Genomic DNA, 19,091 nt, shown 5'->3' on the forward strand with positions numbered 1-19,091 from the left:
TCGGGTTGGCTTCACAGGGAGGGAAGGAGGGAGGGAGAGGGGTGAGAGTGTAAGGGTGCTCTGGGCACCCTAATCCACGGGGGTTTGCCTTCAGTGCAGCAGATGTGGGGGTGTGGTGAGGGGGTGGATGAAAATGAACTGCAGCCTTTTCCCAAGTTCTGCGCTTCAAAGTTTTCCTTTCGTTCTTCTTCAAAAGTCTGGCGTTCGGTCGCCGGCAGCCTGATCTGGGCCTCACAATTGTAACCCTGTGCTGTACATTTCAGTAGGTAGCGAACCCTTGTTTTGTTTTCCTTTTTTCCTTCTTTTTTTTTTTGGTCTTTAAAGGTGATAAAAGTAAAATAATTTGAGTAAACTTTAAAAACGTGCACACAGTTGACACGTTGATTTAAAAAATAGATGGCAAGAATTATGCATTATTCTTCGGAGAATACTTATTTCGAAAATGGCACGTACGGTTTTTATGATGTTTTGAATTTTGCCTTTCCTGCCGCATTTCCAGCCAAGCTTCTTGTTGCCATGGGAAATCTGTTGGCTTCACATTTAGCTTTGTTAAAAATATTACATCTATCGCACTATGCTGCCTAATGCTAGTGCAGTCTAAGCATTCATCCACAGCAACGCAAACCTATGCCTTTTTTCCCCTCTCTCTCGGGCAGTTTACGCTCTGTTCTTCTGAAACCACTTGATTTTGTCGTCTCTGATGTTACACGCAGCCCTGCTGTACATGGTCTCTGTCTTGAAAATGAGCTACGAAGGCTCGTCGCTGGTTCTCATTATTTCTCCTGGCGGGGGAAAGAAGCCGGCCCGCGCCGGGCGTGATAGCGTGCGAAGTGCGACCGCTGCTCGCCCATGACTGATAGTTTGCCCTTTAATGGCTTTCCTTTCGGCCGTTGACCGTTGACGGTGACGCTGCTCGCTCGCTGGCTGGCTCGGCTGCGGGAATGCGCCGGACCCCCGGGGGAATCCAGTAGAACTCTGTTCTGTGGGTTTTGGCTCCGTCCTCTAGTGCACAATAACTTAACGGTCAAGGAACTGCAACAGCTGCATGTCCCATCTGTATGAAGGAATCGCGTTTAGTTGCGAGCGCCTCGTCCCGCTGCACTGGAGGTCTGCTGATTGCATCACAACGCTTAAGCGTTATGTGATGATGCTGCAGTCTTCAGTCACTGAGTCATGCGTCTTTCCCCATTACATGTCAGAACTTTGTCTCGGGTCTTTGAATTGAGCCAGAATACATTTAAAAAAATGAGAGGCTCTAGTGAGTTTAATCGAATGTTGAAATTCATTTTATTCATGCATATTAACTCTGCTTTGGCAGTGTAGTTGCGTTATTTCTCATGTCAATAAAGCTCTTCTAATTTAATTGAAATATTTTTGAATCCAGTATGTCTGTCACTGGTTAGATAATTTAAGTACTTCTGGTTGATGACACTCGTTCAAACCAGCACCCAGCAGAGACTCCGTAACAGCCATATATAACACAACATCCATAAAAGACACCTCTTTTTAATAGACTTCTCTTCTGTACTCTGCTGGTTTGTGTGAGAAATGTTCATACGGAACGTGGCTGTTCTGTTGCAAGAAAATATATTGAAGGTTTTGGTGTGTATAATGGGCTGTGAAAAGAATTTCCAGGTTCAGGAAAGCAAAAAAAATGAAATAAAAACAACAAAATGTAATCTGCTGTTCTTTTCCTTCAACTCCCTGCACTGTTGGCTTTGACCTTTGACCTCTGCCTGAAAGAGCCGGCGCTCCAGATCTGTCGACAGATCCTCTCGGTGTTCCCCCCCACTTGTTTTCAGTCGCAGCCCACTGCCAGACCCTCCATCCGGGGCTGAAAACGCTAAACTCACAGTAACGGAATACTGCGGCCATTGAAACCGTAGACGCGGTGAACTACCCGCAACGAAGCACGTGCCCTTCTGTCCCCGCTGGATCGAATCCAACCGTTTCTCGCTCTCCCACTCAAACCCAGTCTCACACTCCTCTCCTAGGCCTCTTCTGCTAACATCTGCTGCATTGAACAGATTTCTGAAAGAGATTATGGCTGCCCGGCTTGAGGAAGAATGAGTGCCTGTGTTTGCTGGTTATCAGGTATCTGAGACTCGTTCCTAGTCAGGAGTGCCTTCCCTATAGCCCACAGAAGACGGTCCGTTTTAATGGGGAAAGGACAATGGCTCTTGAAACCCTCCTGCTTCAGATTTGGATGCGTATTAGATGGGTTTTTGTGAAGCTCCTTTAGTTCACTGCAGATTTCAGTATTTCCGCAGGGCAGTTAACATTCCACCGAACGTAGCTGCTTGTAGCCTTATTCAAAAGCGCTGGGGAATTTGAGAAGAACCAGTTTAGAAAGGGTACGGTGACAGTCTCTTGCACAAAATCAGCAGTTCAGATCTGTGTCTTTAGAAGTAACTCCTTTATTAATGGCCTAGCTACTAGTTTTGAATGTTTTTATTGAAACATTTGAATCGACTTATGCAAATGGTAATGGCCAAAAGCTCAATTCTCTGTATGAAAGAACACATTTTTTCCTTAACCTCATGTCCATAAATCTTTAATAATATGCCAAACTGTCTCTTTTTGGATTTAGGTCACAGTTATATAAAAAGAACCTGGAGAGCTATTGCAAGCTTAGGTCATAGCACTCTTCTCAAAAACTGGGGCCATTCCAAGACAACTCCAAGAGGTTCTGTTGTGCAACCTCTTGGATTTTTCTCTGTTTTGGGGTGTTTGTAGACAATAATGAGATACAGAATTCCTGAACTTGTTTTCCTGATACTTTGTTTTCCTGGTAGAGCCAGTTGTAGTTTGCAAGGTGCCACAATGGATAATGTGTTGTTGCACAAAATACGATATTTATAGGTCTATAACTTTGAAAAGAAAAGCTGTAAATCTTTGCAAATTGCAGATATGTAGAGATAATTTTGTATGTAGAATTCTTTCAATAGATTACACCCCATTAATAAGTGGAATAGTTCACAGTGGCTATACTGGTAATGGCAATCGGACTATTCCATTTTAGATTATAGGGGTCTTACAGGTATGTAAAGATGTACAAAGTTAGGATAATTGGAAGTGTTGTATGTACAAACTTTTTTTTTTTTTTCTAGAAAAGTTGTGTATGGATGTAACTTCTACATATCCAACGTGGAGGGTTGGGTGAAATTTCTGACTGGTTTCCGGGTGCATCTAAATATGCCAAAAATTGCCAAATTGAATTTCATGGGTCGTATCTCAACTAATGTTATTCGTAACATGTTTGTCTTTACACAAGGAGGAAGTGCTCTCGTATTACTCTCATTTAAAATACAATTACACTAAAAGTATGTTTACTTTTGGAAATATGACCCTCCAAATTAGGTCCCTGGTGAAAAAAGTTCATTTTTAGGAACAGATATCTCCAAAACGAACTTGGTTGCACGTTTTTTCAGTTGAAATACGAATTCTACATACTGAATTATTCCTACATACAAATGTACAATGATTTAGGGCTTTTCTCTACAAAGGTATGGACCTCTAAATATCTCATTTTGTGCCAGGGCAGTTATTCATTGCGACACCATTGCAAACTTCAAATGGCTCTACCAGGAAAGCAGAAATTCTATCTCTCATAATTGTCTACCAACATACAGAAAAAGAGAAAAATCCGAGAGGCTCTGTGGTTCAGCCTCCCAGAGTTGGTGTGGAATCGCCCCCTAGAAAATTCTGAAAATTCATTGCTAAATGCCGTCTTCATCTTAAGATTCCACTCAATTCCAAAGAATTCATAGAAACTTTATTTAAACCCATAGGCTTTTGCTACCAGTAACATTTAGGGTTTTCTGCTGTGTATATAGGCTGGTGTTTCCTGAATGTCTACTGCATTTATCCAAAACCTGTCTATCCAGGATTTATATAAGCCTGCATTTTTTTGTGTTCTCGTTTCAAGCTTGTACTTGTATGTCGATCTTTATCTATTTAAAAAAATTGTGCAATTTTCACAGACAAGCTCTAGAGACCAGTGTGACCGGGTGTGTCTCCAGTGGCTCTCTCAGCTGGGAGGGGGAGGGGGGAGTGGGGGGGAGTGGGAGTCATGAACTAGTGTGGAACGTAGGGGTCGTTCTGTGTCAGGTCAACCACAGCTTCCTGTGGTCACATTAAAATTTTCCTCGAACATTGTGTCGAGGAACTGCTTTCCCGAAGCTGCACTAAATGTAAATATTAAAATATTATTACATTTACCACTTTCTGAAATGAACCTGTTTGTTTGGCGTTGTGACATTCGGAACCAAATTTGAATACTTGCCTACTGTCGATCGGATTTATCTCCGAAATTGGCTGTTCCTTTAATTTATTTTAATCCCCTGTAAAGCTCCTTGAACTTGCCTGATTAATTATAGCCTTGGTGTCTTCCACATGTTCAGTTGGTCCTCTTCCAACCAGGAATCTAAAGTAGATTTTCCCAGTCCTCTGGATGGCCAGTTTTAAATATTAGCCCAGCAACATCAGCTGGGCCGAACAGTCTATTTTAAGTCTTCGTTTCCTGCCCAACATTACTCTCTTCTGTACACTTAAAAACTCTTGACTTTGGTTTTGGTTGCAACATATCATGAGCTCTTTTCATAAACATCGAATTACGTTTCTTTTTCTCCGAACGTTTCCTTCAGTTTCCTAACCGGGCTCTTCTAAACAAGCCTAAAATAACTGCTTCTGTAAAATCATATTAGTCCCACTCATTAGTGAGACTTCTGCCTGCTATGTGGCATGTAGCTAGTGTCGCACAACGCTTCAAAGACGAAATTAGGGCTCAAAGCTCTCTGGCATAGAGTGGTTTTAAATTCATATAATACTTAATTAAATTATACACTTTTCCTCCTGGACAACTTTTCAGGCTCACAAATTTGTCTTGCTATAATCCCTGTGAAATGCCAAGTGTGAAGATTGGATTGGAAAGGTTTGGTTGTTGCATGCATGTCCATGTGTCCATCTGCCAGGCATTTCAACACGCGCGACTAAACTAGGCTAGTAGTGTGTTCGTGCGAAAGCGTCACTCGGTAGGTGTTTATTTTGAGATTAATGCCTCCACACACACTCTCTCTCCCTTTTAAAAGCCTCATAAATATGTTGGGCAATGCTGCCTTTCCAGGAACGGCGCCGCGAGAACCTTCCGTTCTACATGTGCCTTTCATTACGAGAATGCCCCGCGAGGCTGAAGTTTTATGCGGCCTAAGCTTTCTGGAGGTGAGGTATGTCTGCTGAGCGGATTGGCACGGAAGGGACCTCGGCATTCCAAGAAACGAGGAGAATGTCTGAGACGCGTTTGAGCACTGAAAAAAATAAAATAAAAAAACCGACTGAATGTGTATTAGTTTGAGCCTACATGCAAAGAAAGGTTATGCATTGCATAACAGCCAAGATGGGTGTGTACAGGAGACGTTTGGCACATTTCAACATTTTCTCAGAATATTTCGACATCTTCACAGAATTTCTGGGTGAATCTGAATCGCCGGACCTGAATGTGTCCCTGCCTCTTCGGAATAGCGTTTTTTGTTTATTGATCATGCGGAGCTAGTGGTGTCTTACGCAATCTTTATCACTGGACAATATGTGGAGCCGCTTGGTCAGCCAAACACTCTGATCGATGTCGCTGGGCAGGGCTGGGAGCGGCACTTCTAAAGTACCGTACAGCAGTTTTTTTTGTTTTCCAGAATCGGGCCCAAATCCATGCTCTGAATACTTGGCGGCGGCGGCGGTGATTGACGTGGATCAGGCCATTCATATTTTTTTTCAATGGCTGCTAAAAGCTCCGACTATTATACAGTATCAGGGCAAGGCAATGCAAAAGTGTCTTGTGTGGTTTATATACTGTGGAGGGACTGCTTCACCCTTAATAGGAAGAAAGGAAGAAAAAAAAAACCCCCAGAATGTAAGACGCTCTCAGTAGAACCCAGCCTTGACCAAATTACTAACACCCTCCGCGGAGGCATCCATTTTTCATACGGCTGTGTTCGAGACGCCTTCATACATGCATTCATGATGCATTTGAGCTTGCTAATTAGTGCACTGAAGTGCCTGAAGTTAAGCAACCATTCAGAGTCCACCCCGTTGACCCCACCCCACTCAGACACAGACGGGGAGAATCTGCCTCCGAGTCTGCTTCTGGGCCTAAGCCTATTGCATTTTGGTATTTGGAGAATCCTTAATGTTTTACTTATTTATTTATTGCCAACTGCAGTTTTTTTTCAGATCAGCGTTGGTGTTGTACTGTTATGTTTTTTGTTTTTATGTTCATCTGTATGTTCAGGGAATTGTCAAATCAAAATATGATATTAAATATTTATAGTATGAATAACCATACATTTGTGTACAGATGTGGGTAGAGATTGGTTCTCGAATGTTGTTAGATGGATTTCCTTACATTTTATTTTATTTACAAATGGACCTATACCTCTCAGCCACACTAGTTTGAGCATGGATACATCTCATTATATTTAGCATTGTGTACCTGACTAACAATTAATTGGTATTTGATCTACACTGATTATAGTCTGGGCAACGACTCGGTATTTGTCATACTGTTCAAAGCCTACTTTCAAATCTCTTTGCAAGATGGCTGTCAACTAATGAAAACATTTCAAATGTCATATTTGTATCAGTTTGGAAATTAAACTTTTATTTAAAGAGGCTTGCATGCTTTTTCTAAACCTATGTTAAAAAATAAAGAAATGAAATGTGCTAAAAAAAAACGTCACCTGGACTTCTGTTGGCGCAGTTTTCAGCTGGACTGCAGGGGGCGACATTGCCTCAGTCCTCTGCCTTCAGAATGACATCAGCTCCATTTGAAAATGTGAATAGCCATGTTCTGCTTTTAGACCGCGGCAGAAGACGACACTAAAGTGTATATTTGAGCATGCTCAAAATGGAGGAGTTAGCGCGCCGCATCGCGCAGGACTTTCCATCCGGCCTGGCGGGGTGTCAGATTGTCCCATGCGCTTTTATTTTAGATAAGTGCTTACATATTAGAGCACTCGCAGCCATGGGCTCTGCTGCAATATTTATAGAAAGCTTTTACTCAAGCATGTTGGTTTAGCTAAAGGGCCTTGTTATAAAATATGATTATTGCTTATAGCTTCCATTATGTAATATTAACATGCAGGAGGAAATACATTTTTTGTTGTTGCTCGAATGCTAATCATTATTAACCTGCTGTTCTTCCTGAGCTGTTTTTAATGCATTTAATGCAACCCCCCCCCCCCCCTTATCAACCCTTTCTCTCACTGTCTTTCTGTTTCTCATTTGTCTCCTATGGACCTAAAGGCTCTTCTGCCTTCTGACAAGATGGCCCATCGCTCCGTTTGTATGTCGACGGCGGTCTAATGTAAGAGTTCCTACTCGTGGGAAATTAAGAGTCGGGAGCGATTTCAGTCACGCGTGATTTAATGTGGGCAGCGCACGCTGGTCGTGATTCACGGCTGGTTCGCGTGTGCCTAAACCATGCACGGTAAGGTGGGGCGCGCCGTAAGAATTGTGGTAACGTGCACTCTCGCGCTTTGGTCCATCTGTGGCGATGGGCTACCCACAGTAACCTAATTGCTCTGCTATCGCTTCAGCAGTGTTCAGTCGCATGCTAATGCACTAATGACCGAATGTCTGCCTCTAACATTAATGTCCTGCGGAGACTTCCGGAAAACACCAGGCTCGGCTGTCCGTAAACTAGTTTGACATATAAAACGACGGTTACGGAGGCCGGGCGGATTGCCGAAGGGTGTGGGAGGTTAGGGAAAGCTGTCTTGTGCAGGGTGCGCATGTTAATCGGGAAGAGACGACTAGACGCAATGTCGGGAACACTGAGCACAGCCATTTGCATGGAACATGTGGACGATTTTCCAATTGGCGCAAACTCCAGAACAGAATATTCACGTTTGTAGTCGGAATTTGGAAATATTTCTTGTCACTTATTGCATAGCAGAGCCCGCTACTTAACCTCTGTTATGAATCTGTTACTTTAGTGTCTTTTTAAATGCTGATTGTTCATAAATTAGTGGCTGAATGAACCAGCAGTACTGACGGTGTAGGCTAATGCCTAACATGGAGGCCGTGTAGGCTTATGTCATATCCTAATGTACTGTTGGTTTCCCCGCGCATTACACGCATAATGGAGCGCTGTTAACCGTTCTGGGCCGCGGTCTGAAGTTCAGAGTGTTCAGACAGCGCGTCTGAAGCCAGACTTTTCCACAGCACGGCTGCAGCTGCGCTCTCACTTCCTTTAGAGCGTGCTCAGGGAGGCACGGAGCTGCAGATTCCTGTTGGCTGGCTTGTGGGGGCCCTCTTCTCGGTTGCTAGGGTAACAGAGAGCTCCCATTGGCCAGGCGTTCAGGAGCAGCGCCACCGGATTGGATTAGAAGGCAGCTGGGAAAAAAAAAAGGGTCTGAATCAATTCTGAACAACTACGGTACTTTGGGTCTTTTTTTTTTTTTTGGTTCAGGGGGAAGGGACATTTTTTTCAAAGGTTGCAAACAATGAATTCTGGAGATACTGTAGAGCAGCTCTGGGTCTCGGTTAGGAAGAGCGTGTAACAGGCTTAGCTTTCTTTGTTCTGTGCAGTAGAGGTAACCGTTCTCCTCTTCAGGTTTTTAAAGAGAAATGACATTCTGGGTTTTAATTAAGCAACAAAAGGGTGAATGTTCAAGGTTTGGCGTCTTTTTAGGCAGGCGTAGTGAAATTATTTTTTGAAGACTCGAACACACTGGTTATTTATTTAACTGAAAGCCTTAGTGGTGCCGCTGTCTTAATACTGGCACATACAGCCCTTGTTTACCTTGGCTTTACATTAGACCATATGCGTTTGTATGGGAGCAGTGGGAAATATACACTCGTTGCCCTAGCCCCCACCAGCTGTTGAGCCCTGCAGTTCGATCGGTCATTGTGAATTTCCGTATACATATTTCCTTATCGGATAAGTCTGCCGCTCGTCGATTGGCCCGTTTCTGTGATTTTCGCAGAGTGCGAACACTCCTGGGGTCTTGTGTCTCATCTCTTCCCTGTTTTGGCCGATAAGCCGTTTTGCCTACATACACGCCCCCTTGCCCAAGTGTTAGCCTGTCGCATAGCCCTTACCTCCATCTATCTCCGATGCGGTGGGCAGCACGGTTTAATTGGGCACCTAATTTATCCCCTTTGCTCTGACTTGGCTGGGCATTCAGCCCACAGTCTTTTGTGCAGCAGGAATGACGCCATAACCAAGATGCCATAGGTTTGCCCTTTATGTCCAGGGTAATTAATTGCCACCGTTTGAGGGTGTTTTGAAGGAGGAATGCGATATGTTTGCTCGACAACGGCATTTTTCGATAGTCGATGGATATAAGTTTTGTGTAAGACTTCGACAGAGCAAAATGTAAAATGGGCTCAAAGCTCTCCACAAGGGTACAGAAGGTCGTTTTGGAGAAGAGGTTGAATTTAGTCACGCTAAACCAGTACATTACAAACGGACAAAGGGGCGCATTGAAACTGAGGTTTCGGCTGTCCAGCCTCTGAGCTGCAAGATTTTAGCGTATTTTTTCATAATAATTGAGTGTTGTGTCCTAAATTCATTTCAAAAACTCTCTTCATCTGTAGTGTTCCTTTCCAAATTAAAGAATTGTAACGCATAGTAACCTTCAGTATTTTACAATGGGGCCCAATATTACCATCATAAGGCAGTCGTGTGTTGTATGTGTAAGATCACGCCATTTTATTTTAATTGTGGATTAACGGCTCATTGAGTGAAAATGAGGGGGTGGTTTCTACCACAAATGCTCATTTTTAACTGCTGGTCCCAGAGTAGGATTCCCAGGGGGAATACAGCAGGAGTTTGGAACAAGCCGGAACAAAAGGACCGGCCTCAAAGCTCCTCTGCTGAATAGTTTATTTTTCCTTTCGTCCTCTCTGTCAGGGACATGCCCCTTCCTTTCACTAATGCCTCGGCTTTACCTGTAATGGCCGCCCAATGGGAACATGCTTTCTCACTGTTGAGGCTGGTTTTGTGTGTTCGTTTTTGTTCATTAGTATATACAGAACTTTCCATATTGTCCAATGTGTAGTTTTTAATTGCTAGGAACAGAGACATGGAACAGGCCTCATATCTGTGTGTGCCGGTTTAGTGAGCATGTACGCAAATGGAAAATGGCATTAATACAACCACCTGGGATGTAATTGGGCCACGTTTGCATACTGAATTGCAGATCAAAATGGAAGACTTTCCAAAACCAACAATCAACGGGCAAAGAAAACGGGAAAGGAACTTTTCCTTGTCAAAATAATAATAATTAGCTTGTAAAAAGTCATAATTACGCTTCATACCCCTGGCTTAGCTAATTGCTGGATCAGGAAGGCAGTACTTACTGGTCTGAAACAGGGGTCCTATTCATAATTTCAAACTGCGGTCTCCACAGTTCATCCTTTGACGGAGGGGGGAATAAGCCCTGGCCCGTGTAAATCCTCCTCGGCAAACCTAAATAAATCCCCGCCCCTCTTCATGTCCTCACCCGGAGCCGGAATATTCCGGAAAACCGAGCGCGGCCTGCTCTGTTATTCCAGGCTGACGAGCCGACCCAATGTTGCTTTGATGGCATGGTCAGCAGTCGGCGCCCAGCCACAGGCGAACACCTCCACACCCGCCCGTATCCACGCCCCACGCCCAGTGCATCAATCGCCGCGCTGCCAAACCCCCTCGCGCACAGAGGGTTCGATTCGACAGCGAGGAGGGGATCGATTAAGCGGAGACGGATGCGAGCAGGTATCAGAATGAACAATGAGTTGGGGTTTTTGTCAGCCGGTGTAGGCGTGCGGTCATTTTGACATCTGTCGAGGGTTGGAGCGGTGCCTTGTGTGCAAGCTCGACTTTGCCCGAGCGTTGGGGAAATCGGAACATATTGTATTCCAGATCTAGATGATCGAAATGTTTGGGGTGGTGAGGGAACTGTTTCACGGACTTTTCAGAATGAAAATGAAAATTTGGGATTGTGATTTTAATTGTTAGTATAATGTGAACAATGTAAGGGCACTATTTCAAAGGTAGTCATATTGTATCAACTAGTAATTGTTTTCCAATCCAACATCCCCCCCCCCCCCCCCCCCCCACCCCCACACACACACACCCCTGAGTGCTAATTTATAGTTTTTTTTACTTTTTATTTTAAAGAACCACATTTTGCACTAGAGAAGTGTTGGATGGGCTTGCCCCTGTAAGAACTATGACATCAAGGTTTTAGAAAGTATGTATGCGTGAACGATGACCACTGTAATATCGTTTTGTTATTCAAGGCCACTTGGATTTTATGAAACGTGGGCATTATTTGCGTGAGTGTTGCACACCGTTGCTGAAACCTTGTCTCAGAGTTGACCTGGCCCTCCCCAGAATGGCGACCGTCTCTGCGAGGGGCAGATGTTGACGTCTCCCTGTTCTGTCACCCCCCCCAGCCTCGGTACCGACGGAGCAGTTTGGCCCTCCTGAGATGGCCCCGCCCATGCTGGTGAAGCTTCTGGAGGCAATCGAGAGAAAAGGTCAGAGCTGAGAGGCGGGGCTTGATCCCCACACATCCAACCTATCACTGTAACAAAGTGAAAAGCTAGAGTATTACTGTTGGGCAATATGTATTGCCTTCATAACCGTGTTCTTCTGCCCCGTAGGCTTGGACAGCCCTGGTCTTTACAGGACTTTCACAGCTGGAGGTGGTCTAGATGTCAGGCAGAGCTTGGATAGCGGTGAGTCACCCATCATACACACACCAGCTTACTGGTGGGCCTACCAATGAGGCTGCATTTCATTGGCCATTAGATTTGCCCCTAATGATACAGCCCTTACTGGTAGATGGTTGTAGGCTTCCATTCATCAGACTCTGGCTTAATGCATACGTAGAGAATGAGACCAGAAAAGTAGCTACATGTGTTAAGAATCTTTCAATTGGTGCCGAACCTGCCTAATAATGTTCTCCATCGCAGAGTGATGACCAGTGACCGGCTATATGTCCGTGTAGTCATAGAAAACATGCCTGTTCACTGTGTGTGTAGATCTGGAGCAGTTGGACCTCCAGACGTTGTGCGATGGGCTTTGGAGGTACCTGCAGGACCTGCCCAGCCCCGTCATACCTTCCACGGTCCACAGCGAGATGGTACATGTGGTGCAAGGTGAGATCAAACGGCCTCCCCAGCAGTCGCTACACAGAGAACCTTTTTTATTTTATTTTTTTATTTTTTTATTTTTTTTTGAAGGATTTTGATTGCCCTGTGGGAAATATAAGCCACAGGTCTGACACAGCTGCTGCTATGTTATTTCAAAAAGCCTGGTTCCTTTGATCTGAAGCTCAGCCTCTTGCTTCCGGAAGCTTCTTTGCTCACGGAAGCTGAGGCACATTCCTGCAGGAGCCTCTGGGGAAGCTGTTGGCCGGAGGAGAAACTTGAAATTAGTTGGTGGAAGGTAGTGCTTAAAACGAGCCCCTTCACCGAAATCTTTTACATCGCCCTTAGAGAAGCCACAGGCTCCATGCAGCTCGTGGTGCGGTAGCAACCGTGGGTGTGTTGGGCCCACATCCTGTCTTCAGAAATACACTTTTATATTTGGGCATTAATAGAAATTATATTGAGTCCCTTCATTCTAAAAATGAACATTCGTGACGACTCTAGTTCGTGGATGATTCCCCTCTACAAGTGTGAACCAAATGTGCTACGAGTCGCTGAGAATCATCTTCTCGGCAAGCTGGAAAGCAAAGCCCTCAGCGAGTTAACATTCGAAACAGGCGTGCAGTGTGCATCAGCCGACCGTGGTTTCATAGCCTCTTAAAAAGTCCTCTCGTCTGTCACATGGCCAGAAGCAGGAAGCATGTGGTTGGCAAGAAGCGAAACGGGCCCTAGACCTTATCGTCTGAATCTGCAGCCAGCCAATGGGCTGCCAGTGTCCCTCGTGCCTCGCTGTCACCCTGAAATCGCTCTGCGGTTTTGACGCGAACTGAGCGCAGGTCACAGTTTCTCACTTCTCCTCTCACTCGCCGATTTCGCGGCACCGGAGGCGGATTTCGTCCCGTTTTCTTCGCATCGGAGCGTAACCCTCCCCCGCCCCTCTCCTCGCTGTGATTCCGCAGAGGTGCCCAACCCCGAGGAGTGCGCCCAGCTTCTGCGTCGGATCGCCCGGTCGCCCAACCTGCCGCCCCAGTACTGGCTCACCTTCCAGTTCCTGGTCAAGCACTTCTGCCGGGTGTGCCAGAACGGGGCCAAGAACCTGCTCGACGCCCGCACGCTGGGGGAAACCTTCGCACCCCTGCTCTTCGGACACCAGGCGGCAAGGTACTGAACGCATCTTTTTAGTCGGCCGGAGCGGGCGCGACTAGTTTGTCTGTGTTTCTGAGGAACTTCTGCGGCAAGTTGTGTAACGGTTGCCCGTAACATGACGTGGCGATTGCTGCAATCCATTCTGACTAATTTTGTCTCTTTTCTTTCGGCAGCTGTGAGCCCAGTCAGGAATCCCACGTCAGGATCATAGAGGTCTTGGTCATTAGCGAGTGTAATGAAAACCAAGCTGCTCCAGGTAATTTTTCATTGCTTTTGGGATTAAAGAAGTTATTGCGGGCTTTCTTGATTTCTCTTGATTAGCTTTTTTTGAACTAGGCTTTTTTTAAACTTCATTTTGAAGTGGGTTTTGACGGGTCCAAAAATACCACTTGGAAATAAAGTTAAATCCAACCTAGGGGTGCTATTATGGTGGCAGGACAGGAAGATGGCTGCCACTATTGCTGTACTAAATGGAGCTCTTCCGTTGTTGATCCTTCACAGGACCGTGTGTCCATTCAGCCGGGGCTAACGGCAGGCATATATCCTTTGGGTACAGGAGTATGCTGTCTGTACCCTGATTTATTTATTTTTTGCCAAAAAGGAAGAAGGTTGAACTTGGAAGTGAATGGCCGACCGTTTCATATTTAACGTGGCAGCCTGCTTTATTAGCAAAGCTTGTAGGAAAATATCCAAAATAGTTTTGGATTTCCAGACTTTGTGCGGCCGTTGGGTGATTAATCACCGCCGTTGGACTCTACTGCTGAAAGATGCAGATTAACATGGAGGAGCCCTGCACTCTCCCCTGTGGTGTGTAACAAATTTAATAAGTTGTTCCTTTTTTAAAAATTCCTACATTTAGGTTTCATTTGGGGCTGCAGTCCTAATGGGGGGGCTTTGGAGATTTTTTTATCAGATTTAGTTTAAGACTGGAATGCCCTGGTTCAGCAGCGTTGAGAGTTTCTATTCTGTTTGGCTCATGTGACAGAACATCCGGGCCTTGTGATTAGTTTCAGTTCAAGTTTGGCCCCTTTTAATTACCGTTCGGTGTAATGAAGTGTGCAAGTTTAATCGAGCCTTTGCTTCAAATGCCAGCGTAATTTTGCTTTAATGTCGCGTTGCATCCTTCACTTTTTGATTTAGTGTACTCATTATTTTACACGGTTCTTCACACCGGCTATCAAGGCACCACACGATAGAAATGCGTGTCATTGTTTGCATATGACGCGTCTAGCGCATACGCCACAATTGTACTTGCAGCTAATTTGTGTTTGTATTTTAACGGGTGGAAAAAATGACATCTGTTGCACACAGGAAGCCGTTCTTTGAAAAGAACACTTTGCACAGGAAGATGGGCTGAATGGAGACTGTGGTTGATGACAGTTTCCAGCGAAAGTTGTGCGCTGTTTAGTCATGCAGGGGGTCATGCAGTCACCACTGTGTTTTTCTTTTTTTTGCGGGTACAGTCGTCAATCCGAAAATGACTTGCGAGTCGTTGGTTTGAGAACTATAACCGTTCCGAGCTGCAGAACAATTTTCGAAACTGGTATGTGGTTTGCTGCTATTAATAGTGGTGTTGAATATATATCGAAATATCATTGTTTTCATTTGAAGAGCTAAAACTGAATGGAACATCCTATTTTAAACATGTGAAAGATACAGACTTTTCCATACTGCCATTTTTGTGTATTTGGAACTGAAATCAATGTAATAAATTGGCACAGATGTGGAGAGTTCCTGCTTTTTGGCGAGGCACCAGAGAGACTGTACGCATGGGCCCCCTTGCATCCACTAGCACAAATTAAAACTGCAGCTCCTGTGTTGGCATAGTGCACATTTGAAATGTTGCGTTTTAATGCTGTCGTGCTTTTTTTTGCCGTGCGGGACCAATGAGGAAGTTCTGATTGTGACGAGATTCGAAACACAACGTGAACAATTCCGTGTGAACAATCCTGCTTATTTATTTCCTTCTGTCTTTTTTACTGGTGATAGATTTGGTCCCCGTTTCACTGCCGTTGGCTTGGAGGGGTGTTTGATGTGAACATTATTTCACTTGCAGCTGCAGGTGATTGGTTTTGCCCTTGCAAAAATGTTTTGCATTTGCATTTCTCAATTGCATTGTAAATGAAAGTAACCCCTGTCAACGTAGTTGTAAAGCTCTGTCATTATTCATGCATTTTATCATAGGACCTCAAAGGATGAATTCGGGCTAAGGGAGAAACATCCAATGGGAAATTGCCAGGTGTCAGTTGCTCATTGGAAATGCTGTTGCATAGCCTGCAGGGAGATCTGTACCGCGTTAAAACCTTAAAGGGCAAGCAGCCGATATTTTCAAAATTGAACTACAGCTGCCAAATGGAAGAAATTGTTCCATTTTATGATTAGCAACATGAAAAGTCATTTTGTTGACATAAAGGCAAGCATTAAGCCCTAAAAGATGTCATTTCTTACTGGATTTCCCACCGCCTCCTATTTTCAGCAAACTTCACAGTGAGCTAATAATAATAATGCATTTGATTTTTATTTTGTCAACTATATGTTGTCACCAACTTCAAAAAAAAAAAAACTACATGCCTAGTGGTACTGTGGTAAAGTTGTCCTTCTGTAAAGAAGTGCACTCCAAATTAGTTTGTGGTGATAAACTATAGATAGAAGTCTGTTTACAAATATTTTTGCCCATTTAAAGTTGTATAGCTAATTTTCTGCCTGTGCGGGAGGGCATGCTATAATGTTTGGGTGCTTGATGGTGTGGGTTTTTAAATTTGCTGGTCTTATTTTTTCCTCAGCTTTTTTAGTATCCATCTCAGCCATCTGATTTAAATTCAGCTATTTTATTTCCTCTTAATTAGAGCTAATAAATTATGCCTTTCACAAGCGGAATGTAGCTTCTGAGTTTAGCTGTAATATTGATTTAGAAAACTTTTCATTGTATTTGTTTGGGATAGTTAAGACCCTGACTACTTTCTGGTTAACAATACAATGGTGTCATTGGATTAGCTCTATTAGGGGCATAGCGTGTGCGAAAAATGCGTTCCAAAAAAAAACATGGGCCTACCCACTTTCACAGGCCTGCCCAAAAATGTATTTCTGGCACCACTACTGTAGCTTGTGAAACATAAGTAAATAAAACCCCTCCTGGGTTTTTTATTAGCCTGTGCGACAAAACTGTTTATCAGAACAGCAAACATTAGCTTATTTCATCCCCGCATTTGTGGCATAATAAAATTATGTACAACATAGATTTACTGTGTCATTGTGAGTTGGCATATTATGGCAAACATAGTTATTTTTTTTATCTAAACGCAAATGGATTTGGTGTAAAAGGCAGATTTTTAAATGTCTTGCAATCTGAAGGCGCAGCATTTCATGGGCTGGTACTGTCCATGTCCCGGTAGTATGTTACGTGCTTGTCCACTGAGAGAAAAAACCTACAGTGAATGAGTGAAGGCTTCTTAATTGACACAGTCAATTTGTGTGTACTGGGCATTCTGTGCCCAGAAGGCAAGCACCGTGTGATGCTGACAGAATTTCATTACCATGACAACATTCAAAACTTAACATGTAGCAGTTAAATATGAACTATTGAAAAACAATCATACACGGATGAAGAACGTGTAAATAGCAAAATGAACTGCTGATGACTGAACGATATTTCCATCTGTAAAGATTCAGCCATCTTAAAGTTTTTGCATCTTTTCTATCATATGAAACGCTAGATGCATAATGTGTAATGAGGTTCCTTGAGGTGCATGACAGTCAGCTTAAGAAAATTAGAGCTCATATGCATTGTGAATTCAGTGAGAAATCCTGCTTTGTAGCACCTTGTTTCGGACGGTGTTTTAGCACTGCTTTATTTTGCATGGAATTGAGCACTACCGCTAACAAACTGGAACCTAATGAGAGAGCTGATAATCTCCTTTGCCTGGAGAGGGGCGAGAGGTAGCTTTCATCATTTGTATTTGGACAGAAGGCCCTGTGCTGATTTAGATGGAGCCAGGCAATAAGTTGAGCGGATATTGACCAAATATGGGAATCTTTGCCGTTGCAGCTTCTAGGAAGCATGGAGCACAATTCCTCATGACTGTGCTTAAGACACAGCGGCCAGGGTCTGGGCCTGAAGGTTTGCGGCTGTTTTAAAGCGTTTATTACCTGTTGGAGCGTATTTATAGCGTGGCCTGGCACCAGCCTCTCAGCTGTCACTAACTCACACCTGCGGGTTGGTGGAGGGAGGGAGGGAGAGAGGGAGGGAGGGAGAGAGGCGCAGAGGGAAGGAGAGAGGGGCAGAGGGAAGGAGAGCGAAAGGGACAGAGAATGGGAGGGAGGGTGGTGGGAGAGAGAGCGAGAGAGGGACAGAGGGACTGAGATAGGGAGAGATGGAGCGAGAGAGGCAGGCCACACACAGCCGCTTTCAGCCAGGGTAGGGCTCCGGGCTCCAGGCTCCAGGCTCCAGGGTAGGGCTCCGGGCTCCAGGCTCCAGGGTAGGGCTCCGGGCTCCAGGCTCCAGGGTAGGGCTCCGGGCTCCAGGCTCCAGGGTAGGGCTCCGGGCTCCAGGCTCCAGGCTCCAGGGTAGGGCTCCGGGCTCCAGGCTCCAGTGTAGGGCTCTGGGCTCCGGGCTCCAGGCTCCAGGGTAGGGCTCCGGGCTCCAGGCTCCAGGGTAGGGCTCCGGGCTCCAGGCTCCAGGCTCCAGGGTAGGGCTCCGGGCTCCAGGCTCCAGTGTAGGGCTCTGGGCTCCGGGCTCCGGGCTCCAGGGTAGGGCTCTGGGCTCTGGGCTCTGGGCTCCGGGCTCCGGGCTCCAGGCTCCAGGGTAGGGCTCCGGGCTCCGGGCTCTGGGCTTCAGGCTCCAGGCTTTGGGCAGGCCCCAGACACAAGGCGCTTTCATTCTATTTTCTGCTGAACTCCACAAGTTCCTTCCTGCGCGGCACACGGGAGGTGATGTCCCACATTCAGCCGCTCTGCGCCAGGGCCTGACCTCAGAGAGAGAGAGAGAGAGAGAGACAGAGAGTGTGTGTGTGTGTGTCTGTGTCTGTGTACACGTGTCTTTCTGTGTGTCTGTGTGTCTGTGTGTCTGTGTGTCTGTGTGTCTGTGTGTGTCTGCTTCTCTGCTTCTCTGCGTGTCTGCGTGTCTGTGTGTCTGTGTGTCTGCTTCTCTGCTTCTCTGCTTCTCTGCTTCTCTGCTTCTCTGCTTCTCTGCTTCTCTGCGTGTCTGTGTGTCTGCTTCTCTGCTTCTCTGCTTCTCTGCTTCTCTGCTTCTCTGCTTCTCTGCGTCTGTGTGTCTGTGGCCGGGCACCAATCCCTTACAGGTGGCTATTTTGAGAAGGTCAGAAAGCGGCTGGCTGGGGTTGGGCTGAAATGTCAGCGTCTGCCCCACAGCGAGCGCTTGTTAGCAGCACCGGCCCTCTCAGCCGCCCAAAGCGGCCAGATCAGCACATACCTCAGCCCCACACACCCCACCCTGCACATACCTCACCCCACACTCCCCACACACACCCCACCCTGCACACACCTCACCCCACACACCCCACACACACCCCACCCTGCACACACCTCACCCCACACACCCCACCCTGCACACACCTCACCCCACACACCCCACCCCACCCTGCGCATACCTCAGCCCCACACACCCCACACACACCCCACCCTGCACACACCTCACCCCACACACCCCACCCCACCCTGCACATACCTCAGCCCCACACACCCCACACACACCCCACCCTGCACACCTCACCCCACACACCCCACACACACCCCACCCTGCACACACCTCACCCCACACACCCCACACACACCCCACCTTGCACACACCTCAC

At 45.7% G+C, this 19,091-nt stretch overlaps 1 protein-coding gene across 2 annotated transcripts in view; it reads left to right on the top strand.

Moving 5' to 3' along the window:
- Positions 1-19,091, top strand: part of LOC133140177 (phosphatidylinositol 3-kinase regulatory subunit alpha-like) — a 38,855-nt gene that overhangs the window by 5,637 nt on the left and 14,127 nt on the right. For both annotated transcript variants that reach the window (XM_061259807.1, XM_061259806.1), the window contains exons 3-7: positions 11,437-11,520; positions 11,647-11,721; positions 12,028-12,144; positions 13,095-13,296; positions 13,455-13,537. In XM_061259807.1, coding sequence (XP_061115791.1) covers positions 11,437-11,520; positions 11,647-11,721; positions 12,028-12,144; positions 13,095-13,296; positions 13,455-13,537 — 561 coding nt within the window. The remainder of the gene's footprint in view (positions 1-11,436; positions 11,521-11,646; positions 11,722-12,027; positions 12,145-13,094; positions 13,297-13,454; positions 13,538-19,091) is intronic.

Source organism: Conger conger, chromosome 11 (assembly GCF_963514075.1).
Source record: "Conger conger chromosome 11, fConCon1.1, whole genome shotgun sequence".
NCBI classification, from domain to species: domain Eukaryota; kingdom Metazoa; phylum Chordata; class Actinopteri; order Anguilliformes; family Congridae; genus Conger; species Conger conger.